General features: G+C 32.5%; 2 protein-coding genes across 4 annotated transcripts in view; one reads left to right on the top strand and one right to left on the bottom strand.

Moving 5' to 3' along the window:
- Positions 1–7,114, top strand: LOC105197627 (sorting nexin lst-4). Its single transcript, XM_026136475.2, has 5 exons — positions 1–764; positions 928–1,117; positions 1,325–1,788; positions 4,727–5,422; positions 5,504–7,114. Exons 1-5 carry the CDS (start codon positions 750–752, stop codon positions 5,753–5,755), a joined length of 1,617 nt encoding a protein of 538 aa, XP_025992260.1. The 5' UTR covers positions 1–749; the 3' UTR covers positions 5,756–7,114.
- LOC105202459 (calcium/calmodulin-dependent protein kinase type 1) overlaps positions 7,103–26,879 on the bottom strand; it is a 25,877-nt gene continuing 6,100 nt past the window's right edge. The window contains exons 2-9 of one of the 3 annotated variants that reach the window (XM_011170999.3): positions 24,476–24,610; positions 21,286–21,357; positions 17,795–17,869; positions 17,457–17,719; positions 17,216–17,356; positions 16,629–16,755; positions 12,490–12,577; positions 7,103–12,395 (exon numbers count right to left, since the gene is read on the bottom strand). In XM_011170999.3, coding sequence (XP_011169301.1) covers positions 12,192–12,395; positions 12,490–12,577; positions 16,629–16,755; positions 17,216–17,356; positions 17,457–17,719; positions 17,795–17,869; positions 21,286–21,357; positions 24,476–24,610 — 1,105 coding nt within the window. In that variant the 3' untranslated portion in view covers positions 7,103–12,191. Of the gene's footprint in view, positions 12,396–12,489; positions 12,578–16,038; positions 16,422–16,628; positions 16,756–17,215; positions 17,357–17,456; positions 17,720–17,794; positions 17,870–21,285; positions 21,358–24,475; positions 24,611–26,879 lie in introns of those variants that run through there. The other 2 variants (XM_011171001.3, XM_039454143.1) reach the window with 2 other exon arrangements.

A 26,879-nucleotide genomic window follows, 5' to 3' on the forward strand; every position in this document is an offset into this window, starting at 1 on the left:
GAGAGAGACGACAAAGAAATTAATTCAAAAAGGGCAGCAACACGAACAGGCCTATTGAGCAGGCGAGTACGTTGTGTACCGGTTTTCTCTAACCTTTCAAATCACCGAGTCTGCAATCGTATCATCAGCATCAGCTTTGTCATTATCATGTTCCGTTGACTGCAATCCACTTTCTAAACGCAATCAATCCCACACTTATCGTTGGCAGCGAATACAAGCGCATGATAACTGATCCGTTTTCCTCAGCCGCTCCTTTCGCGCTACACCTTTCTGTACTCAAAATGAAACTTTGCTCGAAATGAAGTAGATTTCATCTCCCGGTCATATATCTCCTCGCGCTTCTAAGAGAACAGAAAGAACGAAAGAAAGAGAGAGGGAGAGAGAGAAAACTGCGGTAAGCTTAATCGAGAAACATTCGACGGATCCGTAGATAGATCTGCGCTTCAGCGGGAGGAAACGGAAAGAGATAAAATTGCGGGAGGATTGGACGAAGGGAGGGGAATGTAGGAGGTGCAATTAGACAGGCTGACAGGCTGTCGCTCTCGGCGGAGTCAGGCGGAGTACAGTCATCCCCAGCTCGTCACTCGCGGCGCACGCGGGTACGCGAGCAAGGTGCGAGCGTGCAAATGTCAGACTGCTCGTGACGGCGGGAGGCGTGGAGTCGGAATATGTCGGAGTAACTCAGCCTCTCGGCGGAGTTTGAATTCTCTCAGCGAGCGGGACGCGTCCAGTCGCACGGATCGCGCACGATGGAGAATCACCAGGTACGCGGTGGATTCTCGCGAGAAAGAGCCACGTTGCCGAGTTCGGTCAACCCGCTATGACTCATTCTGTTATTACGAGCGTGCGAGGCAACTCTTTGTCTTCGCGCGTATCTCGCGCGAAGCCGTTGTTCATCCTTTCTTCACGCCTTTTCTCTTCTCGCAGGTGAGAGCGCTGTACGACTTCTCGGGCGAGTCGGGGACGGCGGAATTGTCAATCACAGCCGGTGAACTTCTGACTGTCATACGAGACAACGTGGGAGATGGCTGGTGCGAGGGATTTAATCAGAGTGGACAATCTGGATTGTTCCCGGCGGCGTACGTCCAAGTGGTTGAACAAGCTGCACCCTCCTCTAGTATGTGTGATTATTTTATATTAGAAGAACATACGTACACATAATATATGTTGATATTATCACATTATCAATTTTTGCTATGTGTCAATACAATGCGATCATTTGATAAAAGATAAGCTATTTATCTTTGAAAAATTACGTAATGTTTTTAATACCTGTATAATTGAATTATTGTATATATACACATGCATATATGTATATGTGTAGATACTATGACGTCGTCCCAACAAAGCTCGGGAGATTATTGGGACGATGACTGGGATGACGATTCTGAAGTTGGACAAACACAGGCTTATGTTCCACCTGCGCAGCAGCAACAACAACAGCCGCAGATTATATCACTGTCGCAGCAAAATAATGTCAGCGACTATGGCGACCAAGTGTCAATGCACACTATACATTCTGTGATACCAGAGAGACCTATACCCAACGTACCAAAGAAAAACAATACATTTTCCACGCTAATCAAGTCGGGAGAAGATAGTTTTCTACTGGGCATCAGAATGGTGACTGTGCCTGAAAGTGAGAAGATCTTTATAGAAGAGGGGGAGGGTGGTCGATGTACGTGGCAACCAATTGGGGAATCATACAATTGCGTCGTCACGTCTCCTAAGAAAGAATCCAAGCTGAAAGGTCTTAAAAGTTTCATCGTCTACCAGTTAACTCCTACGGTAAGAAGATATAACGTTACAATCTTTAGGGTTTATTACTAGAAAAAAAATGTGGAACTTTCAAGAAATGTTTTTCTTACCCTTAAAAATCATGACATAGTTTTACATGGTCCCCCCTCTGTCTGCTTATTCTAAATGAAATAATTAATTTTCTATCGTTTTTCAGATATAAGAACAAATTAGAGTCACTGCATAAAGAAAAGCTAGATTAGTTGTAAAAAAAGCAGAATGTGAAAAAATAAGCCAAATTGTTCAATTTTGCAAAGTAGATGATATTGATGTTTTTAAGAAACTAAATTTCTCTCCAAATATTTCTATGAACTCCAGAAACATAATTATAGAGACCTACATTGACTCTAAAAGATACATGCATAATAACATATATCCTTTAAAAAAATTAATGAGAAATGGTTTATTAACTTTTTTGAGCAAAGAAGTCTCTTCCACCTTAATACAATTTGGGGATAATTTTGATCTTTTGTGTGACATGAAGACTATCATACGAGTTTATCAAAAATATTGAGAATAACAGGAAATTTAATTTTAATAACCGAATCAAAGTGCATAATGCAGTCATTCCGCGATTCCATAATTTCTTTTATGGAAAATTAGAGAGGAATAAAACTGACATTGTGTCTTTATATGAATTTACAAAATAGCTTTGTAAAAACATTCCTAACATTATATCAATAAGATGGAGAAAACGTTGCAACCATATGGTTCCCAAATCATATGGTCTATCCAAAATCCACAAAGAAAATTATCTTCTTAGAACAATTGTATCTTCTTCTCATCCTTCATGCTTTTTCAACTTTCTTACACAAAATTATAGTAAAAAGTCTCACGTACAGTCACGTAAAAAATTTTTGAGATATACAACTGACTCTGGCAAAAAATAAGTGTTGGTCATATCTTGATTCCTTTAGATATGATGTCTCTATTCATACACGAATGTTCCCTTGAATCTGGCAATTCATAACATCAGCGACAGATGGATTCTCATTGAAAAAAAAACATTTCAAAGAATTTTATTTCAGCTATTAAATTTATAATATCTCTTTATTTTTTATTCAATAACACGATATAAACAAACATAGCATCTCTAATAGACTCACCATTATCACCGATTGTTGAAGTTGTCATACAAGATTTAGAATAACAAGCATTAAGATTGATCAACATTGTTATTAATTTTTATTATCTCTATGTCGATGACATAATTTTAGCTGGTGATCCAAGAGACAACATATTTCAAATATATCTTTAATACCTACCACAATTGATTAAAATTCACTGTCGAATACGAAAATAACATCAATTTTTTTGTCGCTTAAAATTATTAATAATAAAATCGTCATAGACTGGTACCATAATGCAATATTTTCTGGCAGATTTCTTGTCATATTTTTCCCATCATCCTCTCTGCCAAGAAATAAGTACTGTATACACTTTAATGGATGAAACAATACTTTTTACCATTTAAAAAATTTGAAATTTGTATTAAGATTTTATTAGATAATAGGTTTTCTTTGGAAACAAAATTAATTCGAGATTAAATATGTTAAAGATAAATAATTCGAATTGGACATCTAAATCAAACAGTAGATCGAGAAGATAACCAGAATATCATAAAAAAATATTTCGTTCTCCCATATGTTAGACACATCTCGGAAATATCAGCTTCAGTTATCGGCAAAACGATTTTTACAATAGGATACAGAATAATCATTAAATAAAATAGTCAAAGTACACAAAGATATGACTAATATTGTCGAAAGTATGTAGTCTACAAAGTCTTATGTAAAGATTTCGATGCTAGTCTTACGCTAGATAAACAAAGAGACAACTTAAAACAAAAATAAAAGAACATAAAAATAACATTAAATTAGATGCTGCCCTGCATTCAGTCATTACAAAACATATTAACAGTTTTAACCATGAGTTCGATTAGGTTGGAGTTAAGATATTAGACACAAAATTCAGTTATCATGAAAGAATCATATCTGAAATGATTTACGTAAAGGAACATAGGAATTAATTTACATAGAGATACTGATTATTACATATAATAGATTTCTTGTAACTTTGTTAAAAAAATAAAGCTTTTAATAATGGGTTTTTCCAATAAAACTCACAAGAAAAACTTGTGACCTTTGGATCACCGATTTTAATAAAGTTTTATGAGTGTGTAATATAATAATATACATAATAATATATTCATTCAGACCTTTACTGTAGTAAGTTGCGAATATATTAGGCATTCTCGAGAAAAAGACGATTAAATATTTCCAGCACCTATAGCACCGTTGCAGCTTTTAGCTTTTTTATAAGGTCTAGACCAAAAAAATAATAACAAAACCGTTTTACTCGGAGACCGTTGTCGATTTTCCTAACACCGGACGCTACGCCGCTGACTTGACAATTGTTCTTCTGTAACAGTACTATAGTGCTGAAAATATTTAATTATCATTTCGAAAATGTCTAATATCCGCAACTTAAGGCTTTACTACAGTAAAGATTTCAGTGAATACTACACACCCATAAAATTTTATTAAAATTGGTGATTCGAAGGTTGTGGGTTCCTTTTGTCGGTAGATTCATTTCATACCCTGATATTATCTTTCAAATTTTGAACTTCCAGCGAGTTAATTTATTGAGAATATACCATTTAGTTCATATTCTTTTATTCTCAAATTTAATAATCAAAACTTAAGTGACTTTTCTTTGCGACTGATTAAGGAGCATTAAAAGTTATAATAAAATAAATTTATTTTAAAGTTGTATTAAAAAATTCTCTTACCTGAAATTTTGAATAAAAGCTCTGAAAAATCTGGAAGTTCTCAGGAAACTCTTTTAACAATATTTAAATAAATAGCTTGATTTTCTTTCTCACCTATTATTCAAATATCTGGTTCTAATATTAATATCTCTATTTCAGTTCAATAATATACAAGTCTCGAGAAGGTATAAGCACTTTGATTGGCTGCACGAGCGCTTGGAAGAAAAATATTGCTTTATCCCAATCCCGCCTTTGCCCGATAAGCAGATATCTGGGCGTTACGAGGATGCGTTTATCGAGCACCGACGTACGCAACTGCAAGAGTTTGTCGATTACGTCTGTCGGCATCCCGTGTTGTCACGCAGTCGTGTTTGGGAGCATTTTATCACCTGTACGGACGAGAAGCGATGGAAGGCAGGAAAACGACAAGCGGAAAAGGACGAATTACTAGGCGTGAATTACTTCAATGCTATTCAGTGTCCGGATACGCCACTGGACGTTATAAAGATGGAGATCCAGACGGACGCTTTCGTTAGATTTATCAGCGGTTTGGATCCGGTAGTGAAGAATTTCATGGCCATGGCCGTCGACCAAGCGAAGAAACACCAAGTATTGTACAAAAGGGAGTTTCAGAAAATCAGTCAATCGTTTACGTCGCTCAGCCACGCTCTGGAAGCGGACGACAACGGTCGCGGAAGGCTGACGCGCGCATTGAAGGCGACTGGCGACGCTTATAACGACATCGGCAAGCTGTACGAGGATCAGCCAAAGTTTGACTGGGAGCCATTATCTGACAAGTTCCACATTTATCGCGGTATTATTAGCAGTTTTCCCGACGTCACCAGTATTCATAAGGTATTTTGTAATGTCACGTCGTGCATTAATTACTGTGTTATCTCAGCAGATTAATTTTTAACGCACCTTATTCTTTTGTAGAGCGCTATGCAGAAACGAAGAGATTGCGAGCGAATGGTCAGTGAGCATAAAATGGAACAGCAACAATTACGTGATCTTTCTCATCGAACTGACGTGATAGCTCGCGCCTTGATCGCCGAGGAGACTCATTTCCAGATGGAACGAGAAGTGCATATAAAACAAGCCGTAAGGACGCATCTCACGGAACAGATTGCCTTCTATCAGAAAATAGTCGATAAGTTGCGAGAGGCATTAAATACGTTCGACGAATGATACTCGTAACTGCCACGATTTGCCTAAGTAACATAATCCGGCTGCTCTAAAGCCGACATCATTGCTAACAAAAAGATATCCCAATGAAATGCATATAATTCCTGCGAAATATGTACATACATTAGACCGTTTTACTTGAATCATCAAAGATGATTAAGTTAAAATTGAACGGTTAAATTTTACAGCAGTTAATATCAAAATGGCTGTGTATAGCCGTCATATATTTATAAAGTAATCAAATAATTATGTTAAAATTTGATACACGGTTGAAATTAATGTAAATCATGCGATGATCATTGATATATTATTGATATAGAAATTGTAATAATATATTTTACGTTGATATTAATTTTAATATCATATCAATTCACTGCATCACAATATTTTCGAATTTAATTCGTCCATCGCAAAGTTTGGATTTTGATTCTATCCAAATAATTTCTCCTGGTGGAGACTCAAAGAAGAGGCGTGAAGGTATCGCATTGTTAAATTATGTGTGTTATATAGATTTGAATTTTACATGGTCTGTAACGGCTTTATTATAAAGTCCAATCACGAAATATCATGTACTGCAATGTAAATTATTATTATGAATATAATAATACTTTGTAATTAGAAATATTCGTATCTATGTTGTGCAACATTAAAAATTAATAATCGGATTGTGTTTTGTCCATTAATTTCGCATGAAGCAGTTAAGAAATACCGTTACACGAAATTGCTTGCGAATCGAAATATTCTGTGCTATAACACGCATTACTTTTAAATAAAATAATTGAAATCAAAGAAGTAATTATAAAAGCTTGCTATACTTATTTTAAAAAATTAGTCGTAAATATTTTAATCGTAATTTGAAAAGATTAGAACTGTTTAATGAGCAGCTAAATATGTATAATTGAAAAATTCTGCTTTGTAAGATTTTTATGCTTATCATATTAATATTCATTTTTTCCTTCGCAGAATGCAAAAATTATTCGTTCTGTCGCAGAGGAGAATGAAATTATTTGTTGCATATAAATGAGAAACGAATACATTATCTGCACATAACATTTTTATAGTATTCGAAAGGCAGCCGCTTTACATATACGTTAACGAAAACGTATTATTATTTGTGTGATTGTGACACGAAACTTTATACTTTTTTTATAAGAAATACGCATATAGAGAAAAATAACGAAGTAAATAAGTCACGCTACATTCTTGTTATCGCATTTAAATAAAATGTACAAATAACAGAGCTTATATGTGTATAAACACAGGCACCACATACCAATTTTTATAAACGATATCAGCGAGAAAATAACCATTTCTTCTTTTTGAAAGGAGTTCTAATAAATGGCTATTAAGTCAAGAATTAAATATCATTTATTATTTTATCACATTGTTGATTAACTACCATATAAACAATGTTCATACCGCTTCCTATCATTGCCACACGCCTTCCTAAATTGAATTCAATTTTATTAACAAAATATTAGCGAGAACTTATCGCTTCTGGATGTGATCAACGCGGTGTATTCTTTCTATAAATGTAAGAGAGTCAATAGAAATTCAAAGACTTCGACCTGTTATCGAAAGAAAAAAAAAGATTATTATATTCGCCACAATGGCAAGTATACACACGTAAAAGACTAAAGTCGTATAAAAAGGAAATAACAGACCCACTCATAGCTACTGTCCACTGTCCCCCAATTCATCGGTGATGGAGATAACAGTCTTTCTAAAGTACTTCACGTGTATATTGCATGCGACATTCTTTCCTTTCTAATTATATAAGCAGCAGCTCACGTACAAAAAATAGTGTCTTGCTTTGTGCAATCGCATGATCACGCACAATCGTCTAATTAAACGAGATAAATAAAATTTAAATCGCACATTTAATGCGCTGCGTTCGCTGTACTTATTCCTACCTCTCAAAAAATATATATCGATCGTTAATTTTTCGTAAGGCCAATCGTTTTTCTTCTCGAAAGAAATAGCTTTCATTTCCACCCGGAAAAAAATCGGTAATAGAAAATAATATTTTGTAAGAGAGCACATTTCAGGTAACATTTAAAATAGGAATTTACTCTCCTCTTTCTGCGTATCTCCCATTTTCTCAAATACACGCTCTCTCAGACGTAGGCCGCAATATGTAAAGAACATGTGCTATATTACAGAGTTAAGCTTTCAAGTCGCAGAACCCGATAGGACAGTGAGATGCATAACATCGCCGAATTGAGCGTAACGAAGAGATAATAAGCTGTCGTCATCCAACATCACCGAAAGGACATCATAAACATTGGCACATTTTAAACTATTTTATCTTTATTCTGATTATTCTCTTTACGCAGCGCCGAGTGCGCAGTGGCAACGACGCGCAAATCGTCTCGCTTATCATATTTATTACAGTATAGAGAGTTTCTTCTGTACTTTGTAACTTTTCATTGCGATAATAAGACGGCAAGATTCGTCTCCGAAAGGCGACCGCCGAATGAATTCCCACATGTTTGCGCTTCCTAGCATAACGACCGCAAGCCTTGTACAATGAGAAAAATACAGTAGGAAGATATTAAGGTGTCCGGCGTTAACGCACCGCGTTAACGTTACAAGCACGGTGCGACGCTCGCCTTCTAGATAATGTTCAAAATGTCTTGATAATAATGATATTACGCGTAGATGCCGAAAGATCCATGGCTTAGGAGAATTTCAGGGGGACCTTTGACATCGTCCTGCACATCACGCTACTTCTATCGTCCTTTATCTCGCGCTCTCGCTCTGTGCACACACAGCAGTCAGATTGGCCTTTACATATATATTTTTTTTTTATATGAGATTTCACTAACAATTCGTTCTCGTCGCTACTTAGTATCAGCTTATCTTTACATCACATTTACAGTATTCCTGCCGATATGTGTTTGTTCACGTGGCACGGTACTTTGAATACAAGCTAAAGCTCCATCAGATCTTCCTATTTTTTTTTCTTTTTTTCTATTTTTCTTTAGAATTCATCGCAGAGCCATCACAACGCGCATTTGTTAGCGTAAAACGAATGTTTTCTAGCGAATCTCTCTTATTAGATGACATGATGTTGATTACACGCGAAGCACTTCAGCATTGGAATCGAAAGAACGCAGGGATGTGGTTGAACAGCGCTATTACTGCATAGTATGTAAAATAACATTCTATCTACCGATCTACTGATAAGAGAAACACGTCCAGCATGCCCATAATAATTTTCCTTCGCACACTAACGCGTGCATTATAGACCGCTGCATGTAAATCTCTAACAAGTACGTCGACTTGAGCACCTCAAATATCTATGAGCTCCGATCAAAGAAACATTATCTCGTGCAACGCAACGAATATTCGAACACGTTCTGTGACAAGCACCTACAAAAGTTTCTACTAATGGCACGTATGGTAATGTACCATCATCATGTCATCCAAGGCACTTCAGAAGTCAATTTACACAATGAAAGACACCAATAATAGTTCGGTTAGCGTACCAAGGTACTTGGAGAAGCGTATAATTAACGGTAATTAGCAGTAATCATAAACGTCATTCGCTTATGCGCTTTATCGCATATCAGGTAAAGTTTCTATTATACGGCCGTGAAATAGTGTCCGTCGTTATTGAGTTTAGGGCTGCGATCGAGAACATGAAATTCGACACAAAGTAAAAAGTACGAGGAGTCTAATCTCAGACTTTTTCAATCGGCGTTCCGATTATTCTCTCCTTTCCTTTTGCAATAAAAAGACTACGTTTCAAAGTCAAAAACACTAAGATCTTTCAAATGGACGAGATTTTTCACTACAGAGCGATGTTCTCCAACGCATCCCCAAAGTGATCATCGCATCGGTTACACACACTCTTCTCTCTATAATTCTCTATAATATCCCCTTACATCGAGAAGTGCCCGCTGTACGGACGGATGCCTAATATGATAATGCCAAGAGATTATATTATATAGCTTAATTCGAAGAGAAAGAGAGAATATACTATAACAACAGAGATGTCTGCTCGATAAAGTGCAATTAACATTCTTTTTTTTATTTTTCTCTTTTACATCTTTCGGTGCTCAGACCTTTAAATGAGAGCCACATGTTCCAAAGGTTTCTACTCCCAACTATATTATAGAACACAGAAATCGCTAGTCGGTCTCTGAATTTATTCGTGGATATGTCTCACAAAGGATAGCTCAGTTTCGCGATTAAACAGTGGTTTATATTGTTTAGCTGCGTGCTGCGGCACACCTGTGTCCCAGTTTACCAAATTTAATTACGTAATTATTCATTCTAGCAATCAATCATACGCATTTTCGCAATGGAGCACGCGTTCAAAATATATTTTGATTAAAGTGGCATGGTTTTTACGAGTTTTGTGCATTTACTTCAATAACGATGTAACAACACGAAACGTGTCGTCCAAACTTGAATTACAACTTTACATATATTTATATTCCGCATGAAAAAAAAGATCTTCTATCAGTTTTGATATGAATTCATAAAATGTAAAATCATCATCACAAAAAGTGCATATTTTACTGCATTTCTGTTGACGTCATGTGAAAATAATAAAGATACGATAAACAAGAGAGTCATTAAGTAACATTTTCTTTTATCTCTCATTGGTTCATATATATTAACGAGATAAACACTCGCCTGCTGTGTGTAAATTGATATTAGGAATAAATTGCACTTTCGAGCCGATTTCTTTCTTACGTTTCAGTAAAGATAAAAAGATACAAGCGTAAAAATAATTAATTCGATTCTCCATTGTCTGTCTAGCGTGCCTTTACCATATAGTATTCCATGTATATGCACATTTCAATATTTAAAAAGTAACATTACCATTTTTTTCTTTACATATGGTATTTTCATTAATAAAAAAATAATTGTAAAAAGTAAAATGTATGCATATGAAATATGTACATTTGTCATTGATATAAAAAATTAAAATGTCATAATAAACTGTCAAATAACATATAACATAGTAACGTAATATTTTTACGCGTGTATGAAAATAGTTAAGATTGTGCTATGATAGTAACAGAATTGTTTCTCACGTCATTTTAAAATCAGGCACGCAAGATAGTCTATGTGAATTTAGATGTGTATTTGTGCATTATGTACACCTTACGTTCTGTAGAAATAGTAGTGCAATATATATTAATATTAGCAGAATAATGTACATATATTATATTTTTAAGTTTCAAGCTAGTTTAGTGGATCCCATTTAGGATTCTATATTAATATATCACTACATATATGTTAAAAGAGAAGAGTATACATACAGATACATAAAATAGCACATTGTATAAGTATCTACTATATAAGCATTTACATAAGCGGAGGCATGTTCTCAGTTATTAAAAAAAAAAATACAAAAACACGCGTTAATAAAATAAGATAAAAAAAAGAGAGAGAGAGAAAGAAACAGATCAGGCTACGTCTCTGTGCATTAAGCGACCTCTCGATATCATTTACGTTTTGGTAGTACATTTTTGTATATTATTAACTGAAAAGTAAACCCAATGATAAATAGATAGGGAATATCCTCTATCCTTCCAAAGTGTATATTACGGCGTGCAAGAATCAAATTACATAAGAACCGTAGTATGGAATCATATTCATCCGTGTCTAACGGGGTACAGGTCTCTATGCTGCACAGAATTGTATCAAACAGCCGCGCTACTTATTACACCGAATTTTATAAAATATAAAAACTTGTCGTTGTACTGTTCGCGTATGCATATATTTATATATGTATAATATATACTTCATTATATATATGTATAGAACGGATTCAATCTAATAAAGTGCGCAAGCATGATCGCGACACACAATCATCAAGTCTTATCTCTAGAAAGGTAACCACCTCTTATTCTGTCAGATTGATGCGAAACGTATTCATCAAACTGCTACAAGCTATTATTTATGCGTGTGTAACATAGGAAACATCATAAATCATATGAATAAAGCCTGCGAACGTAACTGCCGTACTGCTATAGAAGAAGGGTACAAGTCGTATCGCATGGACCAGCCAAAGCGAATTGTAGTTTACGCCTTTTGATGGTAACTGTTTCTGGATGTACATGTGTACGTATATGTGTACGCGTCACTGACGCAAAGCAAATTGGCTCTAATCTATTCTCGTCGCTTTCGTAGCTTGAAAGCGGCTATGTCGCGTGGTACATTGCCCTTCGTGTAGGCGTGCGTGATTGTAGCGGTGCCTAGGCTCAGCTCTTCTTATGCTTCTGTTGCTTCCTAAGTTACGACACATTGTCCCGAAAGAGAGTGGACAGAGCGGTGCGTGTGCTGCCCCACAGCTTGAAGCGTTTTGTTGCACATGTATAGCGGCGGCGAGTAGTCGGCGGGAGTGATTGGAATGGAGTGAAAAGTGAGATTCGTAAACATCAGGCTTGACACGTGAGCAACGGCTCGCGCGTCTGTTTCAATTGCTGAGATTGCTCGAGGGTGGAGGCGTCGGCCCCAATGGCCCCGTGTGCTGGTTGTAGCTGACTTGCTCTCGGTATTGCGTGGGATTGCCGCTGGAGGGGCCGATCGAACCTGTACCCTCCTGCTGCTGCTGCTGCTGGCCACTGTTTAACGCCAGCCGTTGCATCTGACGTATGACTGTAGCTGCGTGGTACGCTTGCTGCAATAATAATACAAGATGAAGGTATTCCTAAGCGCCCGATGTGCAAAAACACAAACGATTAATAGCATATTAATCAACCAGCAATACCAACCTTCCACCTTGACTTGGCGAAATTCTTTTTAAGTTGTTCGGACACAGTACCATGAATATTTTTATTACTAGCCGCGTTGCCGGAAATCCTGAAAATATCAAATGTTGTATTATATTAGGTTCATGCTATAAATATTTTTAGATTGAGAAAATTGCTCTGTAAAACTAATTAGTTAGTTTTCCTCTCTTATAAAATTATTGTTACAAATTATCGACTCTAAAACATAAAACGTTACACTGTTAGAAAAGCTTCTGTTAGATATGATAGGTCATCAGATAACTAAAAAGTAATGAATGATATAAGTGAAAACTAAGTTACAGTCTTAAATGTAATGGACGTGTGTATTAAATTTAATAAACGTAGTATTATAAAAATTAATTTATATGTTAATGAAATATAAAAGATCTGTAAAACAGACATACATACATAACATAGGTCTACAAAATTGGGGGGGGAGGCTCTTTTGCTTTGAACTTTAAATGATGTTTCTATAGGATTTTGATGCACTGAAAACGACTATGTTGTCCGTTTTTTTCCATCACTCTCCATTTTTTTAAATAATCGCAAAAACAGCTTTTTTGAACTTGACTTCTTTATGAATTTTTTGGATGAATATTTACATTATTATAATATTTACATTATACTACATAACGATTAATCTTAATGCTAAATTTATATTTAATTGCATACTTAAATGTGGAATATAATTTTCCAAATTAATAAAAGCAAGCTCTTTTATTTTCAGTCCTGAGTCATTGACATCCTTTTGTACTTTGCTTTCTAGGATTGAGCTTTTATTAAATAATAAATGTAGTACAGAACGGGTAATGCAAAATTACCTTTCTGTATGTACATTTTCTATTGTCACAAAAAGTAAGTAAAGATTTTGAAACAGCAAGAAAACTACACTAAAGTTATTAAAGGAAGTATAATATATACTTTTCTTTGTTTTGTCATACAGTAGAAATAATACAATTTTAAGTTATTGCGATAAATTTTTGAAACTTATTTGTCGCCATATTAGAGCCCCTATTTTTAATTAAACAATTGTAATTATACAGCAATAATCAGAAACTTACAAAACCATCAGATATCGATGTTCATGTTATTTATACGCATTTTTTAAATTCTTCTCTTCCATATTAAATCCGCCATTTTGATTTGTTTATTTTTGAAATCAGTGACCAAAAAACTACACACAACATGATCTCATATAATTTTATAACTTCTTGAACTTTATTCGATGGCAGTCCATCAGACGCGAGAGGACGTCACGCGCCGTAGGTAACGCTCGCGGAATGCATTTATGGTTTAAATTCAATAACTTTTTAACAAATTGTCGGAAATTAATTTTTTGAAAAAAGAATTAAATTAGAAACGTAAAGCTAATTTGCTTACAAAATCAAATATTTTGTAAGATTTTTTGTTTTTTAATTATTTGGTTTTATATTTCGAAATTTATCATTTTTTTACGATTTTTCACAATTTTTTCAAAGTTTTTTGTTTACGGCTTGCATAAAACATTTTTATAAGATGCGAAAAAATATTTTCTGTATTGTGGGAATATTTCTGCGTAAAATGCCGTAAAACTGATCTTGCTATCATTTTTTCTTTAACCAAAAAAAATTCATAAAAAAGTCAAGTTCAAAGAAAGCTGTTTTTGCGATTATTTAAAAAATGAAGGGTGATGGAAAAAAACGGACAATGTAGTCGTTTTCAGCGTATCAAAATCTTATAGAAACGTCATTCAAAGTTCAAAGCAAAAGACCCCCCCCCCTCAATTTTGTAGACCTGTGTAATTAATAAATAGTTATATTAGTTAAAGTTATTAATAATTATTTCAATTACTGTTAATTAAAATGTTATTCATATCCGTAAATAAAAAGTATGTTAAATTTAAATATACTTTACTTTTATATTACTACAAATTTAAATCTCATTAGCATGTACATTAATAGTCTTTCCAATTACAGAGAATTTAAATTTCAATGAATATTTCAGTTTTTAATATACATTAAAAGTTAATCAAATTTAAGACTATTTCTAACAATGTATAGTTACTCGAAAAATGATAAATTACTTTTCAGATATTTTCCTGTTAATTTTTTGTAATGTTTATGCATAGCTTTTAAATATAAGGATCTTATATTTCTAACATTATTAAATATCTTGGTTATCTGCATTGTATTATACATATACAATCAATCCCTGATATTTGAAGAACTTAAAAAAATATATTTAAAAAAATATATATATGTATATAAAAGTTAAAATTTTGATAATGTATACTCCAAGTATACATACATATATCATACATATATACATAAATATAAAATTAGAGTTACAATTAAAGTTACTTTTTTTTAACAAGTTACTGTCCCACCCTGTGTGTACTAAAAAAATACATATAAAAATTTTTCGAAACTGTGTATACTGCACAAATGTAAAACACGGTGTGTTGTAACAATGTATGATAATTTATAGCTCTCACGAATCTATCATTTATATTTTGTTCTAAATCATTAGATTACAGAGTACGTGATTATTCATTAATAATCATTAATAATCATATTAATTGAATTACTAAATTTTTTTAACATAGACGGATAATAAATGCTCAAAAAATGTGTATTACAATCAGTCAAATAACAGCGTGGCAGGGTTAATTTATAAAAAAATTTATTAAAAAAAATTTTTTAATGCATATATGCATTGTACTCGATGAGAACAAAGATGCAATTACGTTAATAATGCGTCCAGTCACCACCGGCGTCGATAATTTCTTGGCATCTCCGAGGCATGCTTTCGACCAAATTAACGGCATAGTCTAGCGGCAAGGACTTCCAAATACGATGAATTTCACGAGATAACTGCTTCAAAGTATATGTGTTTTCCACAAAACTTGTGCTTAATATATGCATATATTTTCGATAGGATTTGCATCGGGCGATTGCGACGGCTAATCCAATTTAACGATACCAGATTGCTTCTTTCATTCATGCCAGTACAAAGCTTGCTACGGTGTTTGGGACCGTTGTCTTCCTGCAGAACTCAGTCTTCATTTTTGTCGATGAACCAGCGTTTGGCAAACGGCAACGAGGCTTTTCGGAGATTTCCAACATTTTTTCGGCATTTCACTTGTAGGTAAACACTTGTAGGTGCAAAATGCCAAACCCATGCTCCGAGAAGCAGCCCCAAAGATGCATCTTTACTCTGTATTTAATGGTCCGCTAAACACGTTTATTGGTGGAAATTGACCAGTGTTCTACTCTCGTGAGAATACGTACCCAAATAGAACATTGGTCGGTAAAAATTACGTTGCTAAAATTTTGATCGATGTTCTTGCGCGCCTAGCGAGTCACTTTGTCATATGTTTTTGAGTCAACAAAGATTTCTTCACTGAGTTGTGCTATTTCAGATAATGAGCACGAAGACGGGTTTGGATAGTTTCGTGTGATACATCTAAATCTTTTTGCTTCAATTTCGCTTGTCCTTGACACAGTGTTAAGTCAGGATTTCGTAAAAACAGATTCACTATTTTTTTTATCCTTTTTTTTTATCGAATTTACCTATCGAGTCACGTTCCGGTAAATCACCGGCATTTTTTACCACATTATATAGCTGCACCCACTTCTGTACAAATGCTCTCGACTTTCTTATGTATTTAGCAGCCGCTGATTGCGACATTTTCAGACCTTTCAGGTGGATGCAAAGGAACATAGTCTCGTAGCGCGTATTTGGTACTCATGGCACTTAACGTGTTTCTCTTACAAAAGATCAATAGCAACTGAATCTTTGTCGATAGTGCATTGAGGGTTTCCCTCTATCAACTCACGGAAGATTTAAGGCGATATCTTTTATCAACTGTGAAGAAGGCTTGCCATGCTCTTATTTAACTAACGTATTTATTAAAACCATAAACAAATCAGTTCCTGTAATATTCGTACAATTTTAAAGTACAGAGATTTTAAAATTTGCATTTAAAACTTCCTTTGCATATCGTTGCTGTTATGCATTTGCAAAATAACTCGGCTATTATAGAATTTTATTACTATCTACTACATTAATATGCAAATATGCAAAGTAAATCCTTTCAGTAATTTTTATTCTAATTCTGACGAGATTCTAAATATTCTTACCAAGGATGTGCAAGAGCCTGTTTGCATGAGTAACGTTCCTCGACGTTGACGCACATCAACTTTCCGATGAAATCTTTTGCAGAAGCGCTGATATCATCCCAGTATGGCGAGTCAAATTCAAATTCACCTATAATAATCTAATTAGCTCTTTGCTATAAAGTATACAATTTCGTTATAATTTCAACCAGATATTTGCTTATCTAAAAAGAATATGTATATAAACATTCGCGTGGTAATATCTTAAACTAAGCAAATGCTCTAGTACCTAAAAATTAAAATAAACGAAACGTTATGTATTACGTATTCTTATTTTTCTATAATGTAATTTCAAATTTATTAACTTTATATACTAGCTCTTTGCTTATTATTATTAATGCACATTGCACAGAAATAATTAATATCGTACAGAATATCTAACTTCTACCTTAAAAATTTCCAATTTTAAATTGATTTGACGAATTCAATTAGTTAATTAAGCCTTTCATGTAAGTTTATCGATTCTAAAAATAGCAACTAAACCATATTAACACCGCATTACACGAGCTTATCGCGAGCGCAAACCACTGCCTAAAAGTTCATTCCATTACCTCTCAGAATTTGTGCGAACAGATTGGCGTCATTCTCATCGTAAAATGGAGGATATCCGCACAGCAGGATGTACGAGATGACTCCTATACTCCACACATCTACTGCTTTGCCGTACGGTTTCTGCGCCAGAACCTCGGGTGCTGCGGATCATCGAAATATTGCACGTTTGATCATCGATGCTTGAAATCCGTCTCTATTTTTCCTTCTCTCTCTCTTTTTTCTCTTTGGATAAAAACTCACCGACATATCCCGGCGTGCCGCAAGCGGTCGCCATAATTCCAGAATCTTCCATCTTCGATAGGCCGAAATCGCTGATCATGATCTTGCTATCTTCATCTGGACTATAATACAGTAGATTCTCCGGCTTGAGATCTCTGTGGACAACACCTTGTTCGTGCATATAATCTACCGCCTCGAGTACTTGTCTTATTAAACCGGATGCGTCCTTTTCTGTATACGAGCCCTTCTCGACGATCCGATCAAATAGCTCTCCACCAGTGACCCTAAGATAATTCAGAATATTTTCAAGATTTCAGATATTTTATTATCAAACAATAATAAAAATACGCAATACTCACAGCTCCATGACTAAATAGACTTTGTGCTTGTCCTCAAATGTCTCCAGCAATTGCACAATATTGGGGTGGGTTAGCCTGGAATAACATCGTGTTTTCTTTTTCTAATTTAAAGCTATTATAACGCATACAACAAGAATTGATTCGATGATATTTTGAATATGTCGTATATTAGAATACATATATAATTTTAAATTTACTGTATGATAAGTAGAATATGTTAATTTTGTTGAACTTTGTGCTGTCTCTAAAAAAATGTAAAATAAAAACGAGATAAAAATTCATTAAAAGAATGAGAATTCGATAACTTATTTTATATTTTATAAATTTTATAAATATTTCATAAATTGTATACATAAGTACAAATCTGTACTCTAAAGGACCAATATACACAAATTACAATTTATGATAAAAATCTCTTAATCGTTTAATAATATTGGAAACTTTAATTAAAAAAAGGATCAGTGCTCTTTTTTACGATACTTTTTATCAAATATAAAAAAATTGAAAACAGATTTCTTTTTTTATATAAAGCTACGTAACGTCATTATGAAAAATGTATATATAATCGGAATTATTTATACCTAATGTATTCGATGTTATAACTGCAATTCGTTACATTTTATATATATATATATATATATATATATATATATATATATATATATATATATAAAATTAACAATCTTGAACTCGCAAAATAATAAAATCGTAATAAACTCGTGTACATTAAATAGTAAATAACATTAAATAATGCAAATTAACCTAATGTTAACTACATAATATATTAACGAAACATGCTTCAATATTTACTAAAGTCATATCTTATACTTGGCACACAGATTGTTAATTAAATACAAACAATCACATCCACGTTGAAAAATAACTATTTACAAAGTATTCAATAGCAACAAAACAGTATCTAAATATGTACAAGGATCCGGGAAATACAAGGAATTGTCCATTAACTATTGCAACGTGATATATAAATAAAAATGTCAACATGGCAATTTAACGTCTAGTGTATGCAAAATATAAAAAGAGCTTGCTCTCTAAATCGCAATTATCTCGTAATGACTCTACACAGCAACGACCTTTGTTCAACTTAGCTTAACCCACATTGTTTTCTCGTGAAGCTCGAATATTTACTTCATTATCTCTTGTACATATTTTACGTTATATTACCTTGAGAAAATGTGTTCATTAAACAGCTAGCTCGTTAAGATATGAGCTTCTGTATGCAACGTAATTGATCAAATCAATCGCATATCGAGTCACTAAAGAACACTAGAACAGCATCGTGTCGTATAAGTCAGCACGGGCAAATTTTTTTTCATAGACGGAATATAGAGCGTCATAGAACGTAAAGTAAAATTATGTTATTACATAAGGCGGTTTTTCTTCCTCGTAGAGCGTGTTATCCTAATCTACATATAATTATTTACATATAATTATCTACTTATAATTCTCTTTCCTGTAGAACTTACAATGGAGACAATCTAGTAGTACGTAAACAAGTAATATTAAAAATATAGCACCGTGTAACATCCTCTACAATGCCTAGTTACATTTACGCAATCATAGTTTTATTATTATCATCTCTACTTGTAACTTTATGTCAATCAATAAAAAAGACAGAATTCTTTCAATGCATTAGGCAGCGTTTAATCAACGTAAAGAGAAAAACTGACGCCTTTATTATAATTTAAAACGTTTGTTTTAAGTTATAAAAGATGCAGTTTGCTATTCTTTCGATAAACAGCTAACTAAATACAAATATATCACAAGTTTTTTTTTAATTTGTTCTACACTTATTAGTTGCCATGTAAATAAACTAATTTTTGCATGAATATTACTTTTTCTAAGTAATCAATCAATACTTACAGTACGTATAGTTGTTCGCGGTAACCATATTTTATCCGATCTTTATAATACACATTACGTTTTAAAAGAAAGCGCGTTTTATGGTATACAATAAAATAACACACAATTTTGATTAAAATCTAAGGAAGTATCGGAATATCATCTTATTCATACATACACTTTTTAATATAATATATAATTTTTCTCTATTTTATACTTTTGTATGATTTTTTTATATTGTGAATAAATAAACAAAATTATATACTACAAAATGTACAAATAAATAAAATTTGAAAGCATATGTAATTAAAACAAATTTAAAATTTTCTGCATGCCTGCGAAATATGATAAATGTTATAAATTGCGCTATCGTGCTGTCATAATGAATAATATCTTATTATCGATTGTCATTGTAAATTGTCACTTTATTCTGAATGAAATCTTTATTTAAATATTGATACTACGAGATAATTAAGAGTCTCGATTTCTTATCGCGCAAATCAAATTCCACTCTGTGATTAGAGCAGTATTATCTAACGGCTGTCGTCAAATTTATTTATCGCCAATTTACATCGTGTTCTTACTTAAAAAGTCGTTCACTTTTACGATGTGATTGTAAGCTCACACAGAACTTGCATGTGCAGTTGGATAAACAAAGTGTTCGCACATCCAGTTTTCTTTCGGGTAATTTTGCACGAAGAACAATTCCACACACGTTTTATTCGATGCATTAGCACGAGTAAAACCAACATTCTAACAGAGATGCTTTGCAGCAACATTCATCTCTTTCGCATAAAATTATCCTAGCATGGATCGTGCAAATTCTTTTTTTATCCTTTTGCTGTAGATTCTCGCTAGCAAAAGGTGGCAAGTACAAGGATACCAAAACTGTGTTTAACGCTACATTGTGATGAACGTGCACAGATCGTGCACATTGTATTTTATATATATGTCACACACACACACATATATATATATATATATATATATATATATATATGTAACAATACATAATCTGAAATGCAGGGTTGGGTAATAATTAGTTAAGAAGTTAAAGGTTAAAGTTAAATAATAAAACTAAAGAGTTAATAACTTTTAACTAAATTTAATTTAAATGCATTAATTTTTAATTTCAACCAGTTATTTTTAAAACACAAACATTAACTTATTAATATTTTTCTAAATAAAAAATTTATGTATGTAAGAAGAAAAATATTTGAAAAAATACATATACAATAATATCCCTTTGTTATTTTATATAAACTTAATTTGCAAATAAAATATTAAATTTATTTGATAATCCATATTATAACTGTTTTGAGTAATTTAACTATAAAAAATTACAACATAATCTAATTTAATATAAATAATACTTTTCAAAATTAATTTTCAAGTTAATTTAGTTTGACCTTAACGTAACTTTTAACTAAGTTAATTTTTTACTCATATAACTTTTAAAGTAACTAAATTAATTTTATAAGCCATTAACTTCAACTTAATTTAATTAAAAAAAGTATTAACTTACTCAACCCTGCTGAAATGTAAAAATGTATGGCATATCATCGAGTGATACAAAATATGCTGAGAGCGGTATAGGTAGCTGGTGCCCATACTCTGGGGCCCGCACTTACCATCTCTTTTCTCCACTACTATCCGACTTGAGTGATCCGTCACCACTCTGTGGTGTCGCACTTTCACTGAACCTACGAAGTATAATAAAAATACCATACACAATTACATAATATTACATCAGAAGCAGCTGATCGTTTACGATCGCGCGAGAAGTTTCTCTGACTTTAAACTTTTTATTTGGCAAACTCCCGTTCTCCCAGCGTGATGTGTAAGAGATGGATTTGTGTAATATAAAATTTATGGATGTATAGGCACAAACACGGTGCAACAGAGTTAGTATCGCGTTTTCGCAAAAGGCAAAGTGGTGGCAGTATGAAAATAGATGTATCTTTACCTTCGACACATCTATTATCAATGTGTGCGATCGATGTTACTGAATTTCCATGTATGCATGCAGTATTTTTTTAGTAAAATTTAAAATATACACTGTTAAATATTATAGGATCAAATTGAAATCAATTTCTTATGTTAAATAACTTTTTGTTTTCTTTTTTTTAATTTCTCGTGTGTCAAAATTATTATTTTAACACAAAACATGTGGTTAAAATATCACAGCCCATTTCTATGATCAAATTGCTTAATTTTGAAAAAATGTGTTCATATCAACGCGTGCGTTTAATAAATAATAAACTAAATTTGAATCAAATTTCCTCAACAATGTTTGCTGGTATTTATACAAAATAATCTAGATAAAAAATGGCTTTATCTTAGCTTTAATCTCCAAGTTACTATTGTTTTAACAGAAGTTTTTAAAATGATAACAACACAGATTGCACAAATAAGAAAATAATAGCGCAATGTAAAAATTGCCTCAAAACTGTAAATAATTTGAAAATTCTTACAATAAATTTTGTCATTATAATGTGAGTTATATATTCCATCGATATTTTTCTTGATTTTTGCCTATTTATCGACTTAAATAAAAAAAAATTTTTTTTAATCAGAATTATTTAAATTATTTGAAGAATTGTTGTTTTTAAGAAGCAAAAATTTATAAATAAAAATGTAAATAAATTGTTTCTGTATTCTAGATTGTTTTGCTCAACAGCGATAGTATCTTAAAATTACAGTTTATTCAAATTGTATAAAGAAATTCTCTGAACATTCCCGGATTTTTCAGGAATTTTATTCAAAATTCTAAATAAGATTAAAAAATTTTTTAATGTAGTTTTGAAGTAAATTTATTGTATTATATTTTAATTTTCCTTAATCATGCAATCATAAAGAAAAACCATTTAAGTTTTAAATATTAAATTTGGAAAGACATTAAAAAGAAATAATTTGAACTAAATATGACATACAATGATTTCTCTACGGGTGTAACTCAAAAGTACAGAATTTGAAAAGTAATTAAACATATAATGTCAATTTAAAACAATGTATTGCCTTTTATTGTCACTAATTTTTTATAAAATCTCGTAAGTCACAAAGGAATGTACGTGGATGTGTATGTCCTATTGCTAATCGATTTTGCATTATAAAAAAAAAAAATAATAAAACAATTTTGTTCGCAGAAAAGGAAATAGAATTTTAAAATACAAGTAAAGTTGCTGAAAAATTTTCCTGAGTAACCATACTATTCCATAAAAATCCTTTTTTAAAGATAAAAAATAAATTCTTCGAAATTTCCAAGTTTTTCTCGATAAATATCCAGAATTATCTAGATAAAAATATAATTTTATCTTTTATTTAGATAAATTTAAAATTAAATCATTTTTATCTTAAAGATTCCTCAGAAATACATTTACATGTAAGTTATTTTTATCTAGATGATTTTAAATTATCTAAATACAACATTGTTTTTCAGTTAAATTGTTTAACTCTATTATTTTAATTAAATTAATGATATATTAAGTAGGAACAATCGTCACACAGAAATTATTAAAAAACAACTCAAATTAAGTACAATTTGACATTACAAATTTAACAGTATAAAACTACGGTACGTTTTTTTTAACGTATATATAATTGAATTTTTGATATATAATTAAAATTTTGCGTCTATTATATTTAAGACAAAACACCAACCTTACCGTTATAATATATACATGTGGTTTCACGATGTTAGTGCGTTTAACATGATGTATAGAGCAAGTTTTCAGTTATAAAACTCCGAGCAATATAAGTGTATGATGTACATGTATGATATATGTATGATATAGCACCTTGTACTCCTGCAGTGCTGATCAATAAATGATAATATAACGATACAACAGGATTCTTAAGCATCGATTTTCCTTTGTAATTATTGTTAACTCTTTCAGCATGTCTCTCGATTTAGCTGATATGTAAGTCGCAGTAAAATAAAATAATACAACAGGAAGAGCTCAATGCTAATAAACATCGAGAAAGTACTTTAACACGTATCCAGCTGTAGTGTTAAAGGAGACATTGCAATACATATATATATCCGCAAGGATAAAGGATTATGATAGAAGACTTTTAAGTTTGCATTATGCATGGAATATATATATGTTTAAACAGCATCTATATATATATATATATATATATATATATATATATATGTATAGCTTATGTACGAGGCACATTATTTGCATACAACATCAAAAATAATAGGACAGAGAGACGACAGCCATCAGAGCTCACTCCCAAATGCCATATCACAGCGCTCCTCGGAAACAAAAAATATCTGCCCGAGAGTATGTTATGTGAGCTGAGCTACAACACCATGGTAACATCGTATAAGTGAGAAAGCACAATCAGATAGCTTGTAGATTAGTGCTGTTATTATATTTTTTCCAACGAGATTAGTATACTTGAACAGATATCAAATTTATGGTTCTCAAAATAATTCCAAGAAAGCGAAAGTCAACATTTGATATTACCTTTTAGCCTTACACTTGCGATGCCATGGTATATGAGAATCTATCTGATATACTCAAAGCTACAAAGGAGATGTGATACTCAAAGAATAACATGATTCTTAGGAGGTGAAGAATGTTTGTTAAAGAGAAGCATGCGTATAAGTATATGTATCAAAGTCGATTCCAGCGATAATAGAACTGATACCTAAATTTCTCAATCGTCTGTTAATACCCAATACCTAAATATCAAGGGGCAACTATATACCACAAACAAGGAGTTTACAGTATTGGTAAACAAAAAAAAAATTATCTACTGAAAATACTGAAAGTGCGTTCCAGCTCTCGGAATCGCTCTATGCCCTACCTTCGCAGAACTTTAATTTCGTTCTCTAACGAATCTTCTTTGCCCTTTAGCGCCTTCTTGTCGATGATCTTTACGGCAAACATTTGGCCTGGCTTCTCTTTACTTTCCGCCAGCCTGACTTCAGAGAATGCTCCCCTAAACAAAAGAAAATACGATATTAAGGACAATTAATCAAAAGTAAATTTACTTTACAATTAGAGACTGTACATCTGCGTTATTTCTGTCTCTCCTTCTGGCACTAATTATTTATGCCATTTATGGAATTAAACACAACGTGGTCTTTTTATAAATTAGAAAATTAGCCAGTTGCAAACTGGCGTTTAAACACATGAGCGAACAAATAAAAAACTTTGACATAACTATATGAAATATATGTCTAAACTTTGTAACACAGATGTATTTTGAAATATGCAGAATGCATAAAAAAAATATTATCTAAAAAAATAACAAAAATATTTTATATAAATTTTATATAAATTTTATATAAATAACAAAAATATTTTATATAAATTTTACATTTTATATTTTCTAGTTTTTCAGTAAACAAATTTCAGAAATGTAAATAAAGTTCAATTTAACGAGCTTAATTTTATGTTATATAACGGACATATTTTAAAAGTTAAAAACAAGTTAAAATGAGCTTTTTAAAGATGGAAAACAAGCTGTTACAAAAAATATTGTTATACGATATAAAAATATTGTAAATATTGTTGCTGTTATTAAAAACTAATAATATATTCAGCAATTTCTTTATCATATCATTTAGTAATTTATAATTAAACAAAAATGTTCGATTTTATAAGCAGGTCGATATATTCGTCTAAAAATATACACAAAATTGTGGAAGTTACGTTTAAAATCGTATTAGACTTTATGTTCGATATTCCCAGTTAATTAAATGATCGTTATGTCGCAATGCGTTGGCCAACTGTTACATAATTTACAAATAGTATCAATAGATTTAATTATAGAAATATATGCCAAGGACTTTCGCGTTCTAAACATTGTTTTTTTTTCTTTAGAGAGATATAGATAACGCTCGTATACAAAGCAACGAGAAAAAAATGTTCACGATATTCAGCGTACTTGTCCGAGCTGATCCTAATCTAGTCAACAATCACCAAGTTTAGTCGACAAGTATTATAGCAGAGTGAAATTGTGCTGATGGCTGCAATTTTAAGCTTTTAGCTAAAAGGAATAAGATCGGAAAATTAAAAAGTAAGATGGGACATAAAAAAAAAAGTAATAATTATACGATGTAAAAGATATATAAGTTTTTGTCTTGTAGAAGCTCTTAAGAAGCCGTGAATCCGATGCGGCGCGATGTAACACTAAGATAGAATTTCTAGATGATGGCACGTTTAAGAAAGCAATTTCAAAGTGCCGTTACGCGGACGCATATACATTAGGTTTTACTGCGATTTAATGCATATTAAGCGACGTTCGAAAACATCTTTTACGCGCAATGTCACAAAAGAAAGAAAAAAAAACACGCAAAAGTCATCGCTCGCCCGGGATATTCTGATTAAAAGTGATTCGCGGTTTTATCTCGCAAGGGAAAGTTATGTCGCATTAATGTGCGCCTCAATAAGAAAAAAAAAAGAAAAAGATTAAACCAAAATGAATATTTCCATTTATTCCATTTGACATGCAGGCGCATCGTCGTTTTATATGTAAACGAAAGAAACTGGAAAAGGAGACGCATGTCGAAGGCCATGTCTATTGTAGGATGTCTAGAAGTCAGTCGCCGGATGTCTTTTCAATCGCCTGTTACTTGGTCAATTCGAGTTCGGTTTCTCCTCCCCCGAAAACGACGAAAAGACGAATCGATTTCCAGTAGTTTCCTGACTTTTATAAGTTTGTCTGTAATTGAGCGTTCGAAAAATCCCTCTATGAAAACAAAAACAATTCAAGATCTCACAGCTGCAAAATAAGATTTTCTCATAGCAAGTAAAAACGATGCGTTTTTTGGTAATGTTTGAGCTAATAAATTTGATTCTGACCTGTAAAAAATTTTAATTTGTTAGAATAGTATTAAAATTAGCATAAAGGTAATTATTTATTTTAAAGCTAATTAGCATGAAGCTATTAAATATATAAGAAGCTATTACGAGAGAACTATACGTTAATAAAAGTGTAAAACTTCAAACAATATTAAGTAAAAATCGATATGTGAATAATGTAAATTTATAAGTGAGAAAAGCTTTTTTCAATCAAAGGGCATTTTAATGCTTAAAAATTATTATTCGCGCAAATCTTACTATTTCCAGTAGTAAAATATTACAATGGAATGCTGTGGGAAAAAGTCCTTGAAAGACACGATGGACAACAATGCTCTCAAGTGCTGTAGTCAAGATTTAAAATAGTTGCTATAAATAATATGTATATTTGTTTTTAGATATTA

This window comes from Solenopsis invicta, chromosome 10 (genome assembly GCF_016802725.1).
Source record: "Solenopsis invicta isolate M01_SB chromosome 10, UNIL_Sinv_3.0, whole genome shotgun sequence".
Lineage (NCBI taxonomy): Eukaryota > Metazoa > Arthropoda > Insecta > Hymenoptera > Formicidae > Solenopsis > Solenopsis invicta.

Bases quoted from the DNA above. Each gene is read 5' to 3' on its own strand.
- LOC105197627 (XM_026136475.2), top strand. The intron at 1,118-1,324 runs GTATGTGTGATT...GTATATGTGTAG, and splicing joins ACAAGCTGCACCCTCCTCTA to ATACTATGACGTCGTCCCAA. The intron at 5,423-5,503 runs GTATTTTGTAAT...ATTCTTTTGTAG, and splicing joins ACGTCACCAGTATTCATAAG to AGCGCTATGCAGAAACGAAG.